At 37.4% G+C, this 23993-nt stretch overlaps 1 protein-coding gene across 4 annotated transcripts in view; it reads right to left on the reverse strand.

The window, feature by feature from the left end:
- Nucleotides 1-23993, reverse strand: part of AOPEP (aminopeptidase O (putative)) — a 188030-nt gene that overhangs the window by 145663 nt on the left and 18374 nt on the right. For all 4 annotated transcript variants that reach the window (XM_057418960.1, XM_057418963.1, XM_057418962.1 and 1 more), the window contains exons 3-5: nucleotides 23144-23310; nucleotides 15504-15660; nucleotides 11482-11730 (exon numbers count right to left, since the gene is read on the reverse strand). In XM_057418960.1, the coding sequence (XP_057274943.1) occupies nucleotides 11482-11730; nucleotides 15504-15660; nucleotides 23144-23310 (573 nt within the window). The remainder of the gene's footprint in view (nucleotides 1-11481; nucleotides 11731-15503; nucleotides 15661-23143; nucleotides 23311-23993) is intronic.

Raw genomic sequence — 23993 nt, forward strand, 5'->3', positions numbered from 1 at the left:
CATGTCAGCCAAGGCTCTGTCCAACCTGGCCTTGAACACCGCCAGGGATGGAGCATTCACAACTTCCTGGGGCAACCCATTCCAGTGCCTCAACACCCTAACAGTAAAGAACTTCTTCCATATATCCAGTCTAAACTTCCCCTGTTTAAGTTTTAACCCATTACCCCTTGTCCTGTCACTACAGTCCCTAATGAATAGTCCCTCCCCAGCATCCCTATAGGCCCCCTTCAGATACTGGAAGGCTGCTACAAGGTCTCCACACAGCCTTCTCTTCTGCAGGCTGAACAGCCCCAACTTTCTCAGCCTGTCTTCATACAGGAGGTGCTCCAGTCCCCTGATCATCCTCATGGCCCTCCTCTGGACTTGTTCCAACAGTTCCATGTCCTTTTTATGTTGAGGACACCAGAACTGCACACAATACTCCAGAGAGTAGAGTAAAGGTCTCACGAGAGCAGAGTAAAGGGGCAGGATCACCTCCTTCTACCTGCTGGTCACGCTCCTTTTGATGCAGGCCAGGATACGGTTGGCTTTCTGGGCTGCGAGCGCATGCTGAAGCTGGTGCATGTTCATTTTGTCATCGACCAACACCCCCAAATCCTTCTCCACAGGGCTGCTCTGAATCTCTTCTCTGTCCAACCTGTAGCTGTGCCTGGGATTGCCCCTACCCAGGTGTAGGACCTTGCACTTGCCATGGTTAAACTTCATGAGGTTGGCATCAGCCCACCTCACAAGCATGTCAAGGTCCCTCTGGATGGCATTCCTTCCCTCCCGTGTACCAACCAAACCACACAGCTTGCTGTCATCGGCAAACTTGCTGAGGGCGCACTCAATCCCACTGTCCATGTCAGCGACAAAGATGTTGAACAAGACCGGTCCCAACACCGATCCCTGAGGGACACCACTCGTTACTGGTCTCCAGCTGGACACTGAGGCACTGACTATGTCGTGAGACACTAAAGAAAGTTTTGGTTACTCCCCCTTATAAAAAGTAGCTGAAATTTGTCCTAGGGTCTTGTGAAGCCCGATGCTAGCAGATGTGGGGACTGAGCAGAGAGAGAAATGGATTAACAAAATGTCAAAGTGAAAAGGATCACTCTAAGGTCAAATAAGCTGTTGATTACAACGAATTTAATAAAACTGTCCTTCAGGAATGAAGTCTCCCAACTAACAGAATGTTGTGACAGTAAAGAAACAGGAAGAATAGCAAATACAGGAAGTATAGGATTCAAGCCATTAAGCAGAGGAGGGCTTAGCTAAATGGTCCATGAGATCAAAGCTAGTACTGAATTACGACATACATGAGGAAAAGAAAATTAACTATACAATAGCAAAGAGTTAGAGGGGGTGAATGCTATGAAAGTGAAAAAACAGATTTGCAGCAGCTGAAAGAAGTTGGGAAAAAATACCAAGTGCCAATGCTATCAAAAAAGACACCTTGAGATAAGTTTTCAAAGAGGACAAGGATGATTACGACCAAAAGCTAAACTGAGGTCTAGGAAGATAAAGTTACCTTGTTCAGAAGCAATAAAAGTATCATAAATTTGAAGAAGGTCTCAAAGTTAAAACCAAACAAACATAAATAAAACCCAACTGTGATGAGAAAGGCATTCCTACCTCCTGTTTCATATAAAGTCAGAGCTTTTACCACCAGGGTTTGTTTATGTAAGAATTTACAGGAGGAATCGTATTTGAGGAACAGAAACTAGCCTGAAAGCACTGTAAAACCATGAGCTCGAAATCCTCACTCCAAAGGAGTGTGGTGGTGAAGGCCTCGTCTAACTCATATGCAACTACTTAGAATCATAGAATCACAGAATAGTTAGGATTGGAAAGGACTTTAAGATCGTGTAGTTCCAACCCTCTGTCACGGGCAGGGACACCTTACACTAAACCATGTCACCCAAGGCTCTGTCCAACCTGGACCTGAACACCTTCAGGGATGGAGCATTCACAGAGACGAGTTCAACTCACAGGGGAGTTTTATTTCTGTTTGTAAACATTTTGTGGTTCTTCCACTTGCTTCACAATCAAATTAGACTTGAATTTCCTCATATCAAAGCTTCTATTCTGAATTTTACTTTAGAGAGGAAAAGGCACAATATGATAAATAGGCTTTTTAACACCAGTTCATAGGAAACCAATTCAAACAAGCCTTTCTAGCAGAGAACAAACATCAAAAGAGTGCAAAAATACACATAAGGACTTTTGAAAACCTTGTTTCACAGTTATAGGCAGGTTTCTGGGTTTCTTTAAATTCTTCACATTGTACATCACTGTGCAATGCAAAATCTACTATTTATATGACTCAGAAATTGAAACAAAACATTGTAATACTAGTGACCGCAATATTAAACAGTAGACAGACTATTTTACTACTGATCTGCAACAAAAAAATCTTTTTTCCATTATTCTACTTCTGTTGGTAGAAGAAAAATATTCAGGGGCAGAGATAAAGTAGGACACAGAGAGGAGAATTAATCCAGAAAATCAGTTTGAAAATCTCAAAACCAGTGTTTTAATTATGACAAATAATGGCCACTTTTACATCTCTGCATTATATCTCTCTATATACAGGCCACTTCTGGGGGAAAAGAATACCATTACGTTGTAAATGCCATGCAACTCTTACAACAAAAAAATTAATTAGTATTACCTACACACATATATATGCACATATATGAAGGGCAAGTGTGGATATGTATGATTAGGCATACATATATATACAATCTATGTAATGTGTAACAAGTATAATATGCATAAACACATTCCAGTCTCTCATGGATCTGTGTACAATACACACAACAGTTTTCCTGAGCCAAAAAATTTATGCCAGTGTTAAGCTGGGAACAAACCTTTACAACCAGTTATAAACCACTGAAATACGAGTTTAAGATTAGAAATGCTTACGCACCTTTATGATGTTTGTAGGCTCTGCAATAATTCCAGTCCTAGAGTTTAGTAATACGCAGTTACTGTTCTACAGTAGCATAAAAAAAGTCCCATTAATTCTCCATTTACCACAAGAAGAAATGACATTTCTTGTAGCTAATGCCAAGAGAGAGAGCAAGAAAGGAGAGGGAATCACTTGCTGCGCCAATTTATGGGCTCAGTTTAAATTAATGGGACATTTTATGAGGTTTATTCTAGTCAATTTAATGTTTATTTTGCTCATTTGAAGTAAGTTTAAGGATGTTTGTTTAATAAATAGAGATACGTATTTTTTGTGTGCTTTTCTAATCTTGGTACAGGTCCTACGTCTTCAGTAAACTCAGATGCAAGTTTCAATGGCCAAGAGCCCATTTAACAATTTATGTCACATACAGCAAAATAAGCAAGTGTTTTTTAAACACCTAAACCAATATTCCTTACGCATTATAAACAGCAAACTATTTCAAGCTCCGTATTTGAGGCACAAATAAAATCCCATGTTTTAAAACACCACTTTTTATTTTAATTTTGGCCATTTAATTGTGACTGAGATGCTATTTTCTTGTAATACTATTCAAGAAGTGAAACATTGTATGACAGGTAAATATTGTACCTTGTCTTCTAAATGCACTAGGAAACCTTTATGGAGAACTATCAGAAATGAACACACATACACACTCCCCCACTGTACAATATGCATCTGGCTTGCTTATTAACATGTTCCTGTAGTAAAGGCTCTCTTTAGGTGGTTACTATATGGAAGGACACGTTTCTGAACTACAAATGAGACTGGGGGTTAGCATCAGGGGTTGGAGCACGAGTTGGTTTTGTTTTGAGACACAGATGTAGTTTGCACATGCAAAGCTGAATGATCAGAAGCATGTCCTCTAAGGTAGCCTGAAGGCACAACAACGGGTTTCACGTTGTCCGTTTTTGAACATCGAAGTGTAAAAGAAGAAGGACATAGTTTTAAATGACTGGGTGCTCACCCAGTAAGGAAAACCAAACCAAACCAAAAAACCCAAACCAAAAACCAAACCAAACCAATCAACCAACCAACCAACCCAACCAAAAAAACCTACCATATTTAAAATACATAGATATCCCACACATTAACGAAAAAGGGCTTCAATCACTTAAAAATGTGTAGTTGCCAGGACATCAACTGCTTTTTATTTTTATGGTGTCATAGTGCAAAACTATGTAGATGTTAGGTGGTGGGAGGAGGTAAACCGTCAATAATAACAACAAAAAAAATATTTACAGCATCTGACTTCTACATCCTACTCTGTCACAGTGAAAGTGCTTACCCTTTTATTCTCTTTATTCAGCGTGCTGCAGCAGTCAAATATAATTGATGTCAGTGAAGATACTGATATAAAACCAGATAGTATCTGGCTCAAGAAGCTACCTTATACAAAACTTGAAATGTTTCTTGAAAAGCAGTCATTTTATTTTCCAATGCCATCCAATGCACATGACATAACATTTGCCAAGTTAAAATTAAAGAACTCTCTACTTTTTAAGTACTTATTTTGAAGAAACTGAAGAGAAAAGGTATTGAAGTTAAGAAATCTTTCTGCTTCGTTAATCTTTTAAATGTCATTCTGAAGGGGAAAAGGGACATGCTCTTAGGAAAATTCAGTGTTATTTCTGATATTTGTTTAAAGTAATAACATTTCCTTGTAGCAATTTTATAAAATATCAAAAACCAATTTTTGCTTTCCGTCAAGAAATGAACTTGTTTTATTCTCTTTGCAGGTTTACATTCAAAAGAACATCTGTTAAGAATTAACAGATCAACAATGCAGATCAGCACATTAGTAAGGAAATGTATTGCACCTTAAATACTCCAAATCCTGTTTCAATATCAAAATGACAACCTGATCAAGGACCACAACTGCAGTGGTGGCAAACTACACTCCAGGCTCCAGCTAAGAGTCAGAAAATATTCTATGTCTATATACTACTAAGTTCATATGCATGTATCCAGCCACATACTCTGAATATGATCACAGCTAAGAGTCCAACGAGGATGAATTTTGAATAGCTTTATTATCTTGAAACAGTAAAGCAGTGTTTTAGCAAAATTAGAAATTACTAAATTTTTATTCCATCAGTAGATTAATGTTAGTTTTGTCAAATTTCTAATTAAATTCTGTAGCACTAAAAACTGACTCCAAATCCGCAGGACAGTGACAAATTTGAGGAAGGAAAGACTAAACTAAAATATAATAAGCTAAACGTTTAGATGTCCGGAAGATAGATCCAAGATCTCTTTGAATTCAAAACTGACTGTACGTTATAGTCTGTATAATCTACAGACTATGTTATCCAGGACTGAGCGCCTTTCTGGTATTAAAACCAAACCAAACATTTTAAATTTTTCTCTCTTTCAAAAAATTTCCCCAACTAGGACATAACCTGTGTAACCTGCTGTAGGTGGCCCTGCCTTGTCAGGGGGCTTGGACTAGATGATCTCCTTTCAACACTAGCAATTCTGTGATTCTTTGATCACATTTTCCCCTCTCTATTCCTCAAGGCAAATTCTGGAGTTCCTCTGCTAAACATAGGTATACTGAGTTATTATTTACAGCAGCACTGAAACAGAGTGTGTCAGGTTAGCAAACATGCCAAATATCTACCAGAACAGCTACTATTCAAAAGGAATTCCATGTAAATCAAAGTAAATATTTATAATGCCCTGTGGTAGTCTTTGTACCACAGACAACACAGAGTTCATAGTTAATTTCCATAAACATATGTATTTGTGCGTGATTTATGAAACACATCATTTTCCAAACGAAAAATGCCAACTGGAAAAACTGCCTCTAGAAAAACACTGCTTAATTGCACCCTTTCTTAAAGAACTCAGCATAGGTGGTCATCTAAAACAGAACAGAAAACCAGCACATAAGGTTAAAAAATTATTTATGTTCAGTCCTGTTTTAGCACTTCTATTTGCATTGATTAACGAATTTCACGGTATTTACAGCAAAATATCCTGCTTGATTTTTCATTTTAGAAGCACAAGAAGGAGAAATACTATTTCCTCCTAGCTGTGTTCCATACAGACTAAAGCTCCAGATTCTACTAAAAAAACAACCCACAAACGTATACCGAAGCATCTCTACTTGCAAGTATTTCCAGGAAGTCTAAGATCAGCAGCTTTTTCTTTAAATTCAAATCACATTAAGTTAAATTCACATACATTTAACCAAGTCATGACCCTGCCAACAAATGCAATAAGCAAAAATGCAAGTATGGCTTTTGAATGAAAAGGATTTTACATGTAAAACCACTAGCAGGATTGGGAATTAAAATTTCATGCAATATGCAGTCTTTCATATAAAAAAAATAAACGTTCAAAAGAAGAAAACACCACACACACAAACAAGCAAGTATGCAAGATTCAAGTTAAGATTTTCCACTACGTAATGCATCAAGCACTACACTTTTTGCTTTAATTTTTGTGCATGGTTATTTCTGTCTGGATGACAAACTAGTGATATGTACAAAATAGATTAAGGAGAGCTGAGTTGTATGTATTTTGCCAAATTAGAAGAACTGAAAATGTGCAAAAAATTTTATATGGAAATACACACTTACAAAAGGCTCTACAGTTGAGGCATACAATCAGTCACAGGTCTGCAAGACTGAGCAGTACTAAAGACTCACATTTAGGTCTGACATTTGGATGTTTTCCAATATTCCTGGCTGATTTTACTACACACTTATCAGTTGTCACCAGAACACTGCAGACACACAGATCAGATAAACGGTGGCCACAGATGCATGGATCAAAAGAAACTGCTTTAAAATAAAGAGGCAAAGAAGCTACTTTCCCCCACCACAATTTTTTTTTCCTTCTTCTTCTCCTTTCTCAACTTAAAAAGTTAACAACCTTAGTTACATGGTCTGGAAACACTCAGGAGTTCTGCTGATACACCATGTTTTGAAGAAAGGGATATTCTTTCCTCTTAAAATACCAAAGACTATTTACATGACAGAAGAGTGACTAAGACCTTTAAAACTAGGAATTGAAAGAAGAGTTGCTAAATCCATATATATAGCCAGCTATATGAGGTGACCTGATTTACAAATATGCCAAGCATCTTCTATGCTTCTGTCATCAAATACCATTTGGGTTTCAAGGGTGTCTAGCCCTTGTTTCATACTTGAAAATAAGGCCACTAATTTTAGAGCCCAATAGGATTCAAATAACCTAACACTTGGATCCTGTTTTGAAAATGTCAGTTTCTTGCTGAAAAGTTCTTTGGTCCCACTTCCTTGCTAGCTTCGCTGAGCAAAATTGCTATACACACAGCCAAAGTAGATAAGACCAGAAGTTCATCTATCCCATTATTCTGTTTTCAGCAGTAATAAGTGTTTAAGGAAACAGTACAAACAAAAGAGACACTTTTCTCATTATACCTGTCCAGCTCTCAGTAACATGTGACATGACTATTCAAGTTATTGACACATTCTGCTTGGCTAAGAATTTTAAATTGTGCTAGCACTTACTATAGAACTAGTACAGTTAAAGCACATAAATTTAAACCAAAAAAAAAAGCAGTAATCTTATGTTATTTAAATTGTGTGTGACAGAAACAAAAGGCTTTGAAGACCACTGTTTCAAAAAAAGTACTTCAACTCAATGCAAACAAACGCTTACAACCCCCGGGGGAGTAAAATAAATATCAGCACATTTGCAGTGAAGAAGTAGAAAGAGGTAAGCTGTTTCTAAAATCATAGAAATACAAGAGATCGGTGTGACTGTGAAAGGCCCTCAATAGTTATCACAGAAAAAAAGTATTTCCATGGGGAAACAAAAAAAAAAAAGAAAAAGAAAAGAAAACAAGGACTTAGGCAATTGAACACTGCAAGGGAAGTCAAGGTCTCAAGCACATGCTCAGGTGGCATAAAAAGAGTTCCCCGTATTTGAAAGAATGTTCTTCCTCAGGGAATGAAAAAGAACAAGGAATTCAGACTCTCTTTAGGTTTTCCAAAAGGAAAGGAAATTAAGTAGAAGTGGGAAGATATTTTGAAACACTGCTGTTTTCAAATGTGATCAATAAAACTAGACTAGAGAATGAACCGCTCTGAAGAGTGCAAAGAACCAGGGAACACACAGACCCTGTTTTTTTATTTGAAGTCTTCCAGCCAGCTTTGTTCATATGGGTAACTAGTGGCTCAAAATGAGAGCACTTGCAACCCTGAAATAACTGCTACTTAAATGCCAGCAGAGTTGACAACTCCTCAGGAAGTAGCATGTCATCATCAAGAGCAGAATATGGTGCTTTTAACCTCCTGCTTTTAACTTCTTAGCTCTCCAAGTACATGAACTACGCGTACCTTTCAGTGTAGCACGAGGTCAGGGATCTCTTCGCTAAACTACCCAGAGTCTTTGCTGTCTGACACACTTCCCTACTCTTTTTTCTCCAATGCACTCCCTTCTGCTAGTGACAGAACTTAAAGTTAGACAATTAAGTGCTGTTAGGGGTTCATGAAACTCTCAAAATTCTACCGAAAACCCTGAATTTCTGGCTTTTAAGCTATTTAAATTTGGTTCACAATGCTTTATTCATTTAATTTAGGTACAGTTTAACATAATATTGCCAACAAAGACATCTAGGCCACATTCTTCTTTTACTAGCATAAATTTGGGAGAAACTACACTGAATCACTTGAACTAAAACATTATAAAGACAAGAGTGAGTGCAAAATTAAATCCTCCACCTTCAAAGATCTGCAGGGGGAAGCAAAAGGGGATGATTGCAATTATTATATACAGTCAAGATCCTGTTCCTATACAGAAGTCCATAACAAATTAAAAAACACATGAAGACATGTACAGAAAATACAAGTTAAATTAATATGCTTTCAACTAGAATTTTTCTTATAAAGGATCTGTCAAGAGAAATGCAACTGACCCACACTAGTGGTTACTGGAATAAACAGCTTAAAAGTCCCAATTAGGTCAATCTATGCAAGAACTCTAGTCATTTCATAGCAGTTTAAAATGTTGGGGAAACATCCCCCTTAAGCAAAAGGAAGTATTTTGGGATACAAAGAAACACAGTAAGTACTGGCAAATGAGGAACAGACAAAGAAAAGTGCCAAATGCTGTAAAGCCCTGATACTTCAGATAATGACTAAAATTTATGACTGCTTCCTTCCCTGGCACACAGGAGTACAATTAGAATTCTTAAAACAGCAGCTCCTTTGTGCTGGCATGCTGTGTTATGTTTATACTGCTACACATAGACTAGAAGATAAAAAAATAAATACTACAGCACCCCTTTCAACCCAAGATAATAGCTAACTTTTTTAATGTGGGTTTGGACATGGGTTTGCACATCACTTATTCTTAACTGAAGTAATTTAGGTAATCATCATTGCATGCACAGGAATTAACCATTTAAGTAGCTTGCTATATACATAGAAGTCTTATTTGACGAATCACACGGAACAAGAACAAACGAGCTATTCTGAGTCACTTAATTTCCTTTGCTGTCCAAATACAGCTTGACATTTAAACAGATTAAATTATTCCTTTATTACAATTTTGAAAAATTTGAATGTGCTTGGCTTGATGAACTGTTGAATGAAAAGCATTAGGAAGTATGCATGTTCTTTCTTTCAACCTTTACCTATATTCAATTATATGGATCACCTGGAACTGACAGTGGTTAGAAGAAGCACAGGGAATTAAAAGGATAGGTTTTTCTCATCTCCTTCACAAAGAAAGCACAATTACAATATTCTGAACATGCAATCTGGACTTGGACAACCACAGATAGTTTTGCAACAGAATACCCTGCAGGCATCTTTTCCCTATAAATTCTGGGACATGTACATCCAGGGGAAGCTCTGACAACTTCCCAAAGAGCAGTAGCTATCAACAACTGAAACCTGAAGATTTCTCCTATTGAGCTGTCATTTGGCCTAGACATCTCTCTCCGCTTTCTTTTTTTTTTTTCTAGTGTCTTGCCCTCTGTGGTTGCACTGATCACTCCTCTTATTACCCAGCTAAGTAAAATGGCCAATTTCTTCCTTAATTACAGTGATCCATAAGGACCTATGTCAACCTTTTAGTGCCATGCCTGCGAGTCAGAGGAAATTGCCAAGCAGTGTTACCAATTTCATATGGCTTTAAGAACATGGTACAGAGTATCACACCTTCAAATCAAACCTCTAGACAAAGTATCAGAGACTACAATCTGCGGTGGGTGCCCAAAGCAACCAGGACTTACGTAAGTTTGTTGATGCTTTTGTTCAGGAGTTCATTGAGCAAAGAGCTGTCATTGAAAACTCAACAACCACTACAAGATGTCTAGAGTTACAAGGCTTGTATGACAGAGGGGGGTCACTGAATGCTTAAGTTTTAAATTTTATAATATTCACAAAAAAAAAAAAAAAAAAAAGAAGTAATTTTATAGTAAAGCTGCATGATATTATTACACTCCAGCATAATTGTATACTTTTATTCCTAAGGAGGATTACAAGAGGAAAGCTGTAGAAAAAAATCTATATAAATAAGAAACAAAACACATAGCATAAAATATTTCCTAATTTGATTAATTATATAGTTTGTTAAAAGAAATAAACCTTCTGGTTGATCACAGCAATTGGACTCACAATTTATGCAATCCGAAGTTGCTTCAGATACCAAATCTACTCAACAACTTCCCTAAAGAGCTTCAAAACACAAACCCAACAGTCTGGGAATACATCTCCCCTTCCAGTCCCCATCTTTCTCACAGAGCTTTGCATTTAATTCTTATCTGGAATGCTGTGTCCATCTGCCTAGATGAATCCACTCTACTGTTGGCACTGGGCAAAGCGTGAGTACGAAGTTTCATTCTCTGCTATTAATAAATGCTATCTTATTACCAACTTAAAAAATATTTACAAAAAAAAAAACAGCAAATGGCAAATTGCAATTGCTACACATTGTCTTACAAATAATAGAGCTAAAATTCTATTGTTGGTGCACAAATGCAAATTATACTGTAAAACCAAAAATATTTCATTAAGCTTTTTATTCTCAATAATTCCATGAAAACTTGATCCTATAATCCTTACAGTTTCCCTTACTCAGCTTTCAAAGCCCACTGCTTGACTAAAAACTTGTAAATCACAAAGGCCTATGAATAAACTCTAAATCTGGATTTTAACATGCTTTTTCTCTGTCAAGACATATGTGACATAAATGCCAAAAGAAAACATGACAGAGTAATAGCAGCATCAAGTATTTAAATCAATAGAACCAATAAAAAATGCTCAGTTTGGCAAATGAGGAAATTGAGACCCACATGTCTAGTAAGATTATATTTTCCTTCCCCAAGTCTTGTTAAAACTAAAATCAAAGATCGTAGCACAAAGGATGCAAACAAACCTAACCGCATGAAGACAGAATTAGAGTCTTAAGTTTCAGTTAAGAAAAACAGCACAGCAACTTTATATTGACAGCAATTTGACACTGTTAACTAGCTGATAAAAAGGAGTCTAATAAAATACAGGAGATCATATACTAAGAAGTTTCTTTACCTAGCCATTCCCAGGCTGGAAAAGTTGGAAGGAACTATCAAAACATCAAGCCTGGAAAAGGGGTGGGTACCCAGTGTGGTGTAAGCAGCTGAGAGGCACTGAGGAATTAGCTGAAGCAAATATTCTTCACAGCATTCCATAAGGCAATGGGGAGTAAAGACTCTGTAAGGAATGACTGCCTCCAACCTGGCAGCAGGATCCTGGAAACGGCAGGGATATTCCACATGGCCACAAATTTCTTCATGCCATCTGCCAATAGCAAAATTAAAAAAAAAAAATAAAATAAAATAAATAAATAAAAAAATTTAATGTGATACCAGAAATGGGCAAAACTGTGTAAACTGAGAAAGATATTCTCTAAACATCAGAATGACAGTTAGTTCACATTAACCCAACTCACTTGTATTCTCACACTGTTCACACATGTGCAGCACTGTGAAAACACTCATTACTACATGTCTGAGTAGAACTGATATAGTTACTCGTATCTAAAAAGACCAATCAAACCTTGGTTTTATAATAGAAATGCATTAAAAGAATAAGTGCTCAAAATGTACTTAAAGAAAACTAATTATACAAAAATATTCAGAGAATTCATATCCAAACTTGACTACAAACATAAAATTTTATATATTATTAAAATAGTAAGTGTAATTAGAATGAAATTCACAGGGGGCTTTTTTCTGTTGTTATTAAAATTCTTCAGGAACTTTTACTGGGTTTTTGTTTCTTTGTTTGCAAGTAAAAACTAAGAGTAGATATCAGTTCAGGTCACTATAGACATTTGAAAATGTTTACATGCTTGTTTTTTTTTTCCTTAGGATCAAGCTTAATTTACATTACTTTTACAGTACATTCAGAGCTGTAGCTGGAAGAAAGGAGGGGTAAATCAAATTCTTCCTAAATACTGAGTCATATACCTTCACAATAATTTATCTGCCCAAACAGACATATCTAAGCAGAAATCAGTTTCATGTTTTCACCTGTTAGCCTGACTTCTCTACAGTGCAGAGCCTCTCCTTGGTTTGAGATTTAACTTAAGGAAGCTGGCTCTATGTCTGAACGGGCAAAGCATTTATTGTTATTGCACCAGCACCACCCAAAGCATTTATATTTGGAAGATCATGCTCCAGGTGAGTGCTGACATACAAAACAAAATAATAACACACAGAAAAGGACTACATTTTGCTTAGGTGCCAACACTTTTCACACCTTATGTAACTCCTCCTGTGAAAGAAGTGAACTCTATGTTATTTCATTGATTATATATGCAAAAAATGTACACCCATCATTATACATTTTTTTTCCAAGTGTGGTCTAGCCCAGTATATTTCTGCTCTAAAATAACGTCACTTTGTATTTCATTATCAGAGTTGACATTATGCAAGAACATGAAAGCTAGTACCCTATCTCTAGTAAAAGTTGCCAAGTTCTTAATGACCTCAAGGAGATAGGAAACTTATTTAACACTCTAGTTCTATTTACCATTTTCTTTGATACAGCCTCCTTATGTCAAACTCACTGGCATCTGGACATAAATTACACTGGACATTTCAACAACTTTCAGAAATCTTTCCTTTTCCCGCTCCTAAGGAGTTTATCTCCATTATCTTTTCAAAAGTTTTACAAAAAAATTTGAAACTTTCATTTATTTTTTCAGTGCTCTGCCAGATAATATTTTGCACCAAATCAATAAAAATTTCTATTACTGAACACGCTATACATTAGAGAGGAATATATAGTGAACATCTACAGCATATTTCTGTAGAGGCAATCATATTAAAAACATACTATAGTAGAGGAAACTCCCCTACCCCCCAAAAAAAAACTAATAGAAGCTTATCAGACCTATAAACTATTTTAGAGCTTGAATACTCATGTCTTACCGGTCTTAGGTAAAATATAAGAATTCTTATTCTCAAGATTTATTACAATTTTCAGTTTACAAAACTAGTCATGCTGCAAGCCATCAGAATACTTCCATTTAAAATTCTAATAAGAAATCCCTATTAGGTCCTCAAGTTCCAAATTCTCTCTAGCTTTATCACATGGTAAAGATGTCTACTGTCTTTACATTAACACAGCATAAGCCCAAACCGTCAATTTAAAAGCGAAGTATTGTCTTGGTTAAATTTCTAAGTGCATAACAGCAAAAAATACTTATGGCCTGACTAAGCTGATCCCTTTTCTACAACAAAATAACATTTTCTGTTGACATGGGAATAGTAGTGGATATTGTTTGCCTGGACTTCAGCAAAACATTCATCACAGTTTCCCACAGCCTTCTGGACAAACTGGTGAAATACAGACTGGATGGATGGTCTGTAAGACATGTGGGAACTTGACTCACAGGCTGCACTCAAGAGGACAATAATCAGTGGTTTACACTCAGGCTGGCAGCCTGTCACAAGTCCCCCACGGATCAATGCTGGTCCCATGCTGTTCAGCGTCTTCACAAATGTCCTGGATGATGGGATTGAAAACACCCTCTCCAGGTTGGCTGATGACACCAGGGTGGTGAGGTGAACATGTCAGAAGGGAGAGCATCTTACAGAGAAACCTGGACAGGCGGGAAGAAGGGGCTAGAAAGAATGGTGTGAAGCTCAACAGAGACATGTTCAAAGTCCTGCACCTGGGATAACACAACCAAAGAGCGCAGCACAGGCTAGGACCTGTGTGTCAGGGGAGCTGCCTTCCTGAAAGGGACCCAGGGTTTCTGATGGACAAGCAGCTGAACAGGATTCTACAGAGCACCACTGCAAAAACAAAGGCAAATCAGATCCTTGGCTGCATCCACAGGGGCATTACTAGCAGAGACATGATCACTGCACTCTGTTCAGTGCTCGTCAGGCTGCATCTGGAATACTGCGTCAAGTTCTGGTCCCTACATTTCGAGAAAGACACAGACAGCAGAGGGTCCAAAGGAGGGCCAACAAAATGAAAGAAAGGCTGAAGAACCTGCCTTGTGAGGAAAGGCAGGAGGAGCTAGGCTTTTTCTGAGGACAGGAGCAGGGGAGGGTAGGCTCAGTTGCAGTATTCCAGTACTTAAAAGGCATCTACAAAGGACACAGTCTCCCTTCACAAGGAGAAGACAAGGGGAAATGAGTGCTAGATAACCTCATCTAAGCTCCCCTTCCCATTACACACTGAACCAGATGATCTTTTAAAGTGCCTTCCAACTTGGGCTGTTGGAATTCTGTGATTCTATGACTCTATGAATTTCAAAAGTTGAGAGTAATATGTGAGTAAATCAAGTGCCATGTCTGAGACTTCTGCTAACTATGAATACACAGGCAAACAAATGTTACTTCTCCAAAGAATTTTTAGCTTTAAATGTCACTTGCAGACCTATATAGTATTGTTCTGTTCATCCATTACTCTGTAATAATTTAAACTTAATGAGCAGTTTTGACTAGATTAGAAGGAGGAATAGATGTATCCAAAAGACAGCCGAGTAACCACTGCATATATCAGACGACAGGGTATTTTTTCATTGAAAAGAAACATTGGCCCAACTTTGTTTTATGGCCCAACTGTCTTTCATGTACTCAGTCACATCACCCCAGGAAAGCCACACTGCACAGGCCAGCTCTAGCTCTGGGATGGGACTGGACAGGAATGAAAAACGTGAATGAGTAGGCAATATTGTGAGGGGTGCTGGGTATCCAAACAGCCTGAGTCTGGTAACATGACAGACCTTACAGCCAGGCACCGTAAGAAACAAAGGAGGATGTGTTATTGCTGCATCAGGGCATTAAGAGATACAGGATGTAGAATACAAATCCAGAGGACACCAGGATTTTTTAACCCTGTTGCTCACTAACCAGCTTGTTTCCACATACAAAGAACCACACCCTTGCCCATGAAATAATGCCTTTGGAATTATTTTCCTGTCAAGATTTTTCTGTTCAGATTAAACAAGTTCTGTTTTGATTCCTGTACTGACTCACTTTCACATTCCAGAGAGTAAATGAAAATGCTACCCATGTACCTCATTTTTCAACAGTATTCTGAACACTAACCTGAAATCAGCTTGTGAAGATGGCAGGGAAAACTTAGTGTTTGTCTGCATAGCAGCTGTGAAGCCCTGCTGTTTAACTTCCTGCCAGCACCCCACAGCAATAGTGAAGGTGGATGCTGGCATTGGCATAGTCACATAGTAGTACCAGCTCATGATACCTGTAAATAAAGAGAACATTTGTACAGACTCATCAGTAACAGCACACACTCAGAACTTACCATTTTTATGTACCTTAGATTTTGGGCCAAACCTCCCACCTTACTTCCTGGTATTTTTGTTGAGGAAAGAAAAATAATTTCATTGACACATAAAAGAGTCATGTGTAACCACCATGGATTCAGTACTTTTCATTTACACATGCAACTTTCTTCAATCTGCTGATGTTTTTATCTATAAAGAAATCATCCATAAGTGGGATGTGATTAATGCAGCTTAACAGGATCGTACTGTCACTGCCTAAGAACTGAATCAGCTATAAAACCTAATAGCAACTTCAGATCCACATATAGAGAAAAAATAAATTTTAAGTCTTTCAACCCTGGATTAACAACCTTATGGTTTTGTCCTGACTGTATTATCTCACGTATAAAACCTTTTCTTTGTGTTCTGGACCATACCAAGCTGATAAGCAAGTTCTAACAAGCAACACCAGTGCTTGTGAATTCAACCTGGAAATCTGAGATACATGATGTGCCAATGAGGCAGTAAGAAATCAAAGCTTAGAAACAGATGGGATATTGCCTAAATCAGTGATTTGGTCATGATAATCCAGGAGGTGCTAAAACATGTTTACAGAGTGTATTAGAAGGTAAAAAGACGGTAAGTCAAGTAGTACAGTACAGTACAGGATGACAGTACCTATGAACACATTTGGATAAGCTGGAGATGTTTCTGCTGGACAGCATACTTTTCATTAATCTAAATGTTGCTTTGGTTTATCCATTTGCCTATTGGAAAGAATATAGCTTCAGAATTACATTCAAGTACTTATTTATGGCCACAAATACAGTTACTACACCATTCTAATAGCTTAATCACTCTCGGAAAAAGCCTAGCATGAAGTTACAACCTGCTGAATCATGTGCAAATAACTGTAGCTGTGGCAACTGTGGACACATACAAACTGGTTATTTTAAGAGAACATGTACTTGTTCTTTTGCAATAGTATTATGACCACAGCTATGGAAGACTAACAAAAGGAAAAAAATGGAAAAAAAAAAACAAACCAACAATAGATTGGAGGCCACAAGGCACAGAGGAAAGGAAATAAACAACTGCAGCAAAGCATCTGTGGGTTTCCTACCTTAATGCCCACAGATCAAGCTGTACAAAGGAAGGACAAGAAAAACAAAGCTTCAACAATTTTTCCACCTACTATTTAGTGCAACAAAACAATAGTGTTTGTGAAGTCTTCTGAGATGAAGACAAAGCCTCTGCCTCTTACATGCACTAGCAACCACTTACACTCTTTCACTCCATTCTACTTTCGGCAACATTCACCACTACCTTCAGAAACCTTTTGTCTGTATTGTTCGTTAGATGAACATACATTACTCCTGTAATTTTCCTAACCTCCTGTCAGCATGTGAGCACAAGGAACTTATTTGCTCAAAACACATTAGGAACAAGGTGGATAATAACTATTTTTCAAATTCCACCTCCTCTTTTTTGGGTTGTGTTTTTTTTTTTTTTCAATGAACTTACCAAGGCTACAAATGAGCTAAGGCAAATAAATGACACCTGGAGAGAAAGAAGTCACCCAGGAGAACAACAATTTATTATTTTGAAATACCAGACTCCTGATGTGGAGAGTTTTATTGACACACTGTCATTAATACCAGCTTTCCCATTGACTTAGATTTGTACACAAGCAGGCCCACAGGTAGGCTACAGTACTGCACTTTACGTGGAATCTGTTACATACAAAGCATTACAGAATGTTTTATGCAGTTATGCTAATTGTAAAACCTTAAGAATTAAGTAACAGCTGAGGAGGAGTAAAAATCTGAGGAATCGTAATGGAAAAACTAATGTGTTTTCAATTGAGTTCTGAAAAAAAGCATGAATGTCAAAAGGCAGTCACAGAAAACTGCTCTAAACGGCAGAAGATGTAAAGGAGAAAGCTGTCACAACAGTGAGGAGATTGGCTACATGGAAAGTGTGTCTGTGGGCCTGTAGTGTGCAAACAGAGGGAACAGAGAGGATTATGGTGAGAAACAAGTTCAGCAAAACAGGCTAGAGCAAGCAAGACCATAGAGGTTTCTTATAAAACATAGGTAGAGTGAATAGAATGTCAAAATGAATGGGGAATCAGTTTAACAGTCCAGAGAAAAGAATGGCTTGTACTGTATTCACAAATTTACAGGTATTAGCAATGAATATATGCTATTTGACGCTGCAGCAAACCCTAGAAAAAGGTGAAGGTACCAAAGTCAGTTAGCTTTTCTTGGTATGTGTTTTCAGATTTCTCTAAATTTGGATTTCCTGAAGAAAAGAAAAGCAACTAACATACAGATCCTCGTCTTGTTTCCATGCCCCTTGTATTTTGCAGACATTATAGAAAGCATGTGAACTCTGGATACTCCCAGAACAAAATCCAAGATTTATACTGTCTTTACACACCTAACTGGGGCTCAATCTATCTTCTGCGTTCATACTCTTGAACTGTGAAGGGTGACTATATAGTTATACCGTTGTTTTGCCTTGAATAGCCGAAATCACATGCTCTGGCATGACAGCTGAGTTCTCTCTATAGTGTGTTCACTGATGGACGACTGAAATAGTCTTTATATTGGCAACAGTTCCCTCCAGCAAGCACCATGCATTACTGTTTCAAGAGTCTAAGCTTCATTTACCGTCTGTCTTTTCCCCTCGCTACTGGTAAGACTGTCTTCCAACCTGCCCTTTTCTCCGTGATTTCCCTTCCTTTAACTTTCTTCAGGCCAGGGGATTTGTTCTGTTTCCCTTTATCTCTAACCTCAGATCTATCCCAGGGTACAGACTGGGATTACAAACTCTACACTACTCCTCCCTTCCCCTGGCTGCCCTCTGGTTTCCAAAGGGCAGCCTTGGAGACAGCACCACCTCCAGGGTAAGAGAAAACAATGCAGCTGAAGGGGAAGATGGCTTGCTTTACCAAAACCAGTATTTTGTACCACAAAAACACTTCCAGACTAAGCAAGGAAATGTTGGGAAGAACAAGAGACTAAGCTGGGGCTTGCCCATAGAATAAACAGAGGAAAAGTGCACTGGTCCTTTTATTTGTAATGCTAATACCCTCTCACTACAACCAGGCAATTTAAAAGCAACTTGATTCCTACACATAAATTATTTTAGGCAATTATAATACTTCAAAATATTTTCTCTACAAGTAATTTTGAAATATTTTTAAGGGTTTTTTTTTCAGTTCTGCATATCAAATCTATCATGTCATAACTGAAAAACTGTGCAACAACAATCACCTACTCCATGAGCTGTGAGTGGAAAACTTTCCATGCAAAAATTAGAACTACTTTTAACAAGGGTAGGAAAAAATAATCTATTTATAATTGTGCAAAAGAACAATTTAAAGGCCATTTATTTCTTCTACTTGAAATAATGATGATGAATGATGTAATTAATCCCTAGAATTTTTAATTCATTTAGCATTGTTCTGAGCCCTGTGGAGTCCTTTATAACTGAAGAAACATGTACCAGTCAGTATCTGATAATGCCAAATGCAAGAACATTAACAGCATTCTTACTTATAGTATATTTTCTTTCAAACAGTTTATACTAACACAAATATAAACAGCACAAAATACATACAATGTCGATGATTTACTAAAAAAAAAACCACAAAACTCAGCTACCTCTAAGGAAAAAGAGAGACAGTCCCACACATCATTTGCTATGCAAAGTAAGGAGCTAGTGCTAATACATAAAACTGTAGCTAAATAAGTATTTATGCCAAAACTACTCTTTGGTTGGAGTACCAGGACTAAGAGCCCTCCAGCTTTCTAAAATTCTCTGTAACTTGTAGAAATCTTTGATCTCATCTGCAAGCCAGAATTTCCCACAGAGCACATTCATGCCAGGGCATCAGTTCAGCACTGGCTCGGAAGGATGAGTAGCACTGGCCTGGAAGGATGAGTAGCATGGGATGAGCTGTCAACTCCTGTGCTGCAGCTCCTGATACATGCTGGAGATCAATCAACACAAGCACTGGACTCATTTTGCCTTGTGAAAAGCAAGAGGAGAGCAAACACACAAAAACAACTACTGTTGCTGCTAGCTACATAGCAATACCGGTGCCTTCTCCACCACAGTATTTCCTCTCAATAATAGAATACACCTTCTCATTGGTATCAGAGATGGCAAAACAAAATAATTGGCTACATAATGTAACCACACAAAGAGCAAGCCAGTCAATTTCACACTTCATGCTTGGATATTTACTCCTTGAACATGAATTAAAACAAATATAAAGGTACTTGTGACCAAATACATTTGCACCTTCTATGTGTTGCAGCAATATGCTGAAGGAAAGTAAAACTGTCAAGTGCTGAAAAATAAATCCGTTGGTTGAATGGTTCACATTACACATCCAGAGTGATCCCTGTAAAGCTTTCTGCCAAAAGGCATTGTCAGTTGCATTTTTCTAACAATTTTTTTATTTTCTCTAAGTACTCCATAAAGAATGCTTGGTATTCTCACGCACTTTTAAGTCATACTTGAATAGTTACAATATGTACTTGAGTAGGTGAAGTATCAGTATTTTCAAACAAATGTGGCCTCACTTTACTTCAAATGACAGGATGAGCCATAGTTTAGTAAGAGGCAGAATGCAGAAATGAAACATACAGAATAAAGTACGCTGTTACCAAAATCTGCAAATACAACTGGCAAAACGAGGAGTTTGTGTGTGTTACTAGTCTACCTAATACTCTGGATTACAGCATCTGTGCCTCTAGAGATGTAGGTCTGTGAAGCAGAATGCAGAGCTCTGTTTAAAAGAATGAAGGTATCATCCTTGCTTGGTGTTCTTTTATTGTCTGTTTGCACACTTGTGATGATGTTTAAAGGAAAAAATATTCAGATAACTTGTAATTCTATTCAGAAGAAATTCATCCACAACTGCTTGCCAAAATAGCAACTGCATTTTAAAAATGTATTTTTGTGTTCTGTCTGTTATCTAGGATTTCATAAATATGCAGTACAACAATAGCATAGTGTATATAAATAATCTGTCAAAGAAAAGTTATTCTAATTGAAGCCACCCTGAAAGACTTTTAGGTATGTTTTACAAATATAAAGACAAAATTTTAAGCTGGACAGATTTCATATTCCCTGCATAACTGCCTAAAAACACAATCTATGTAGGACAGGTTATTTAACATTACAGACCACTTTTAGCTTTTTAACTCTTCAGGTTTTCTTAATTAAATTAATGAATTTGTATTTCTAAATTCATTAAGAATTTACCCAAGCTTCAGATTAGCACTTGAGCGTTGGGTTTGTCTGGTTCTTATAATATTTCTCACAATATTATTCTTTCCCCTTCTTCCTCTATACCTGTTTTGCATATTTTTACAAGGCCTCATCCATGATTAAGTCTTTGAGAGCTATTGGAGCAAAATGCCTACTACCTTTAAAGAAACCCAGCAACTTCGCATCATGACATCAAAAGTAGCCTAAGTAATTGTGTGTGTCCCACATAGTCCATAAGCAGGGACTTCCACACTCTTGGGAATTCCATCATGAGGAAAGGTAGAAGGACAGAAATGCACTAGGTGCTTCTGCTGCTTCTCTTCAGTTAAGTTCAGCACAAAACTTTGACATTGTCACATGGCTCTTAAAAGAGCCAGCTTTAACACTTCATTTGGTTCTTCCCAGTTCACACTTTCCACTCAGCACTTCAACAGCACAGCGAAGCTAAAATGAGTCATTTCCTCCCTACTAGTCTTTCCATTAAAGACTTCTTACAGTATTTCTTGCTTTGACATTTCATAGGAAAGGAAATATACTGGGTCAGACTTTGGAAAATTAAAAAAACCTAAACAAAACAAAAAAACACCAAACACAAAAAATAAACCTAAACCAAACGAAGCTTTATGCTGACACATGAATGACCAACATAAAGTAATCCACTGCAACAACTACAAGGATTTAAATAAAAGCCCCTTCTGTTCTCTATGGGTGACAAGACTGACTTTAGGTAACTAAGCCCCAGTGCTATCATTAATGACAGGGTACTCTGATTTAATTCTCAACACTCCATCAACAGCATTTTTAAGCTGTTTTTTCCCACAACTAGTTATCTTTTTTTCTTTATTCAAGTATAAATTTTTAATAGGTGTTTTAAACTAAATGACAAAACATGTTAATAAGGATATAATTATTTCACAATATTTTCAAATAGCTAGCTGGTCTAAGAAAGTATCAGTTTTAACTGACCTATGACAATTTTTATTGCCTGAAGTTTTTCCAAGGTTTCTATTTCTAGAAATTCACATAAGCATTCTTCTTGCTCTTAAAATTTCATACCACATAGCCACCACTGAGGGACAGACAAGCAACAACTCTTTAGAAAGGTGTTAAGTGTGGATTAAATTAATCAAACAATGATGGCAGAGCTGTTCTGATCTGAAGGCAATAGCACGCTTGCTTTCTTGATGTGAGACAGGAAAGTAGTATTATCCAAGTGAGCTGAGTACTTATCATGGCAGCTTTCCATATTTCAACAGCAGAGACAAGGCTTGAAACAGGCTTCACATATGGCCAAAAATAATCAGATAATTCCATGGAAATGGATTAACTGATGGTTCTCAAATCAAGGAGACTCTTTTTTTTTCCCCCTCAAGAGTAAATTTGAAGGGGAACATAAGAGGTTTTTTTCCCCATAAACATCTATTCTGTTTACTATATGCTACTTTTCATCAGAACTATTTATAGTAGAAAATAACTGACCCAGTTTGACAGATTATCTCAAAACTATGGAAGCAAGACATACTTTGTATTACCCGTAGAACTGCCTTAAAAACTTCCTTCTTTGTGAAGACAGAGGTTTAGAGAATAAACAACACCAAAGAAAAATATCTGCTTGCTTACTGCTGCACAATGTATTATCTACCAATGTCAAAAAACCCCAAAGACCAGATTTGCAGGGGACTGACCTGATATTCTTCATCTATTCCATATATCTCAGGAAACAGACATGACACAATGACCGCTTCTAATCACTGGCATGTTGATCTATACTTCGACTGGAAAACTAAAACTGGAAGTTAATGATTTACCAAGGCCTGAAGTTGTCAAGAGCCTGATAAAGTACCTCATCTATGAAACGTTCAACTGTAGAGTGATTAAATCCAAGTGAAGTTTAGAAAAATAAAGTTTGGGAAAAGTAAAGGAATAAAACCTCAGAAAAAAGTAAGTAGAAATAACACAGTGAAATGTAGATGCCTTGAATTCTTATTCCTAACCTGAGGCCTTGGGCAAGTAACTTTCCATAGAACGATATGGAGATTACAGATATGTAATCAGACAAGTAAGTGCTTTTCAGGTTAGGAATTTCATTATTTCAACTATTACATATCTACTAAGCTACATTTATAATTATAAAATTATTGAAAATAATTTGCTGTAGAAAGTATATCTCACCTTCTTGAAGCTGGACTGGCTCTGCTGAGTTTTCACCACTCATTAACACAACAAAGTCTGCAGCTGTTCGGACGGAGGCCTGCCACGTTGACAAGGCAATAGGTGGCTCTTGGCATGGGAAAAGAGCTCTGTTGTTTATTGGCGATCCCATCGTATAAACACATGGCCTAGATGTAAGGAAAAGACATTGAAACTGGAGTTACAGTAAGAAAGAGTGAATTAATTTTTCTATCTAGAATCCAACCTACTGTTGTACTGAGGTGTTTATTTTTAACCTCAGCTCTGTAGGTTTCAAACCTGTATGACATGAACCAATCAACATACAATTTAAAGTCACTTAGGATGAAGAAAAGCAAGACTGCCACAACAATTTTTACATAAACTAGAAAAGAGTAACTACAGTCTTTCCCCTCGCCTGCTTATGCATGAGCCTTCTAGCCTTATATAATGGCCTTCAGCTGAATCCATAAGGCTAAAGAAGGCTTCTGAGTATCTTCTGACGATATGCCTTTGCAAGGCTTCATTGACACCTTTGACACCTCCCTGTTGTCATTGCAGTAGTGCTTTCATGATCATTAATCCCATCTCTCCATACAATCTGGAAGCTCATGCAAACTGTGAGCAATAGGTCTAGCCTCTTGCCTTTTTTAGCCCAAGCCTAAATAAATCCTGACTATTTTACATTTCTTCTTGCACTAATGTAATGCATGCTAGCTCACCTGCCTTTCAGAACTTCAACCACAGGGCATATAATGAGAAGCAAGTATTTCTTCCCTATCAGCCTCAGTCTCCTTCTTGCTTCTCATGTAGCAATCTTCCTTGTAGTATTATTCTTTTTGCAGTTTCTCTA

The sequence above is a fragment of the Pezoporus wallicus genome, unplaced genomic scaffold (assembly GCF_028554395.1).
Source record: "Pezoporus wallicus isolate ANWC-B61680 ecotype Strahan unplaced genomic scaffold, APGP_CSIRO_Pwel_v1 contig_371, whole genome shotgun sequence".
In the NCBI taxonomy this organism is placed as follows: domain Eukaryota; kingdom Metazoa; phylum Chordata; class Aves; order Psittaciformes; family Psittacidae; genus Pezoporus; species Pezoporus wallicus.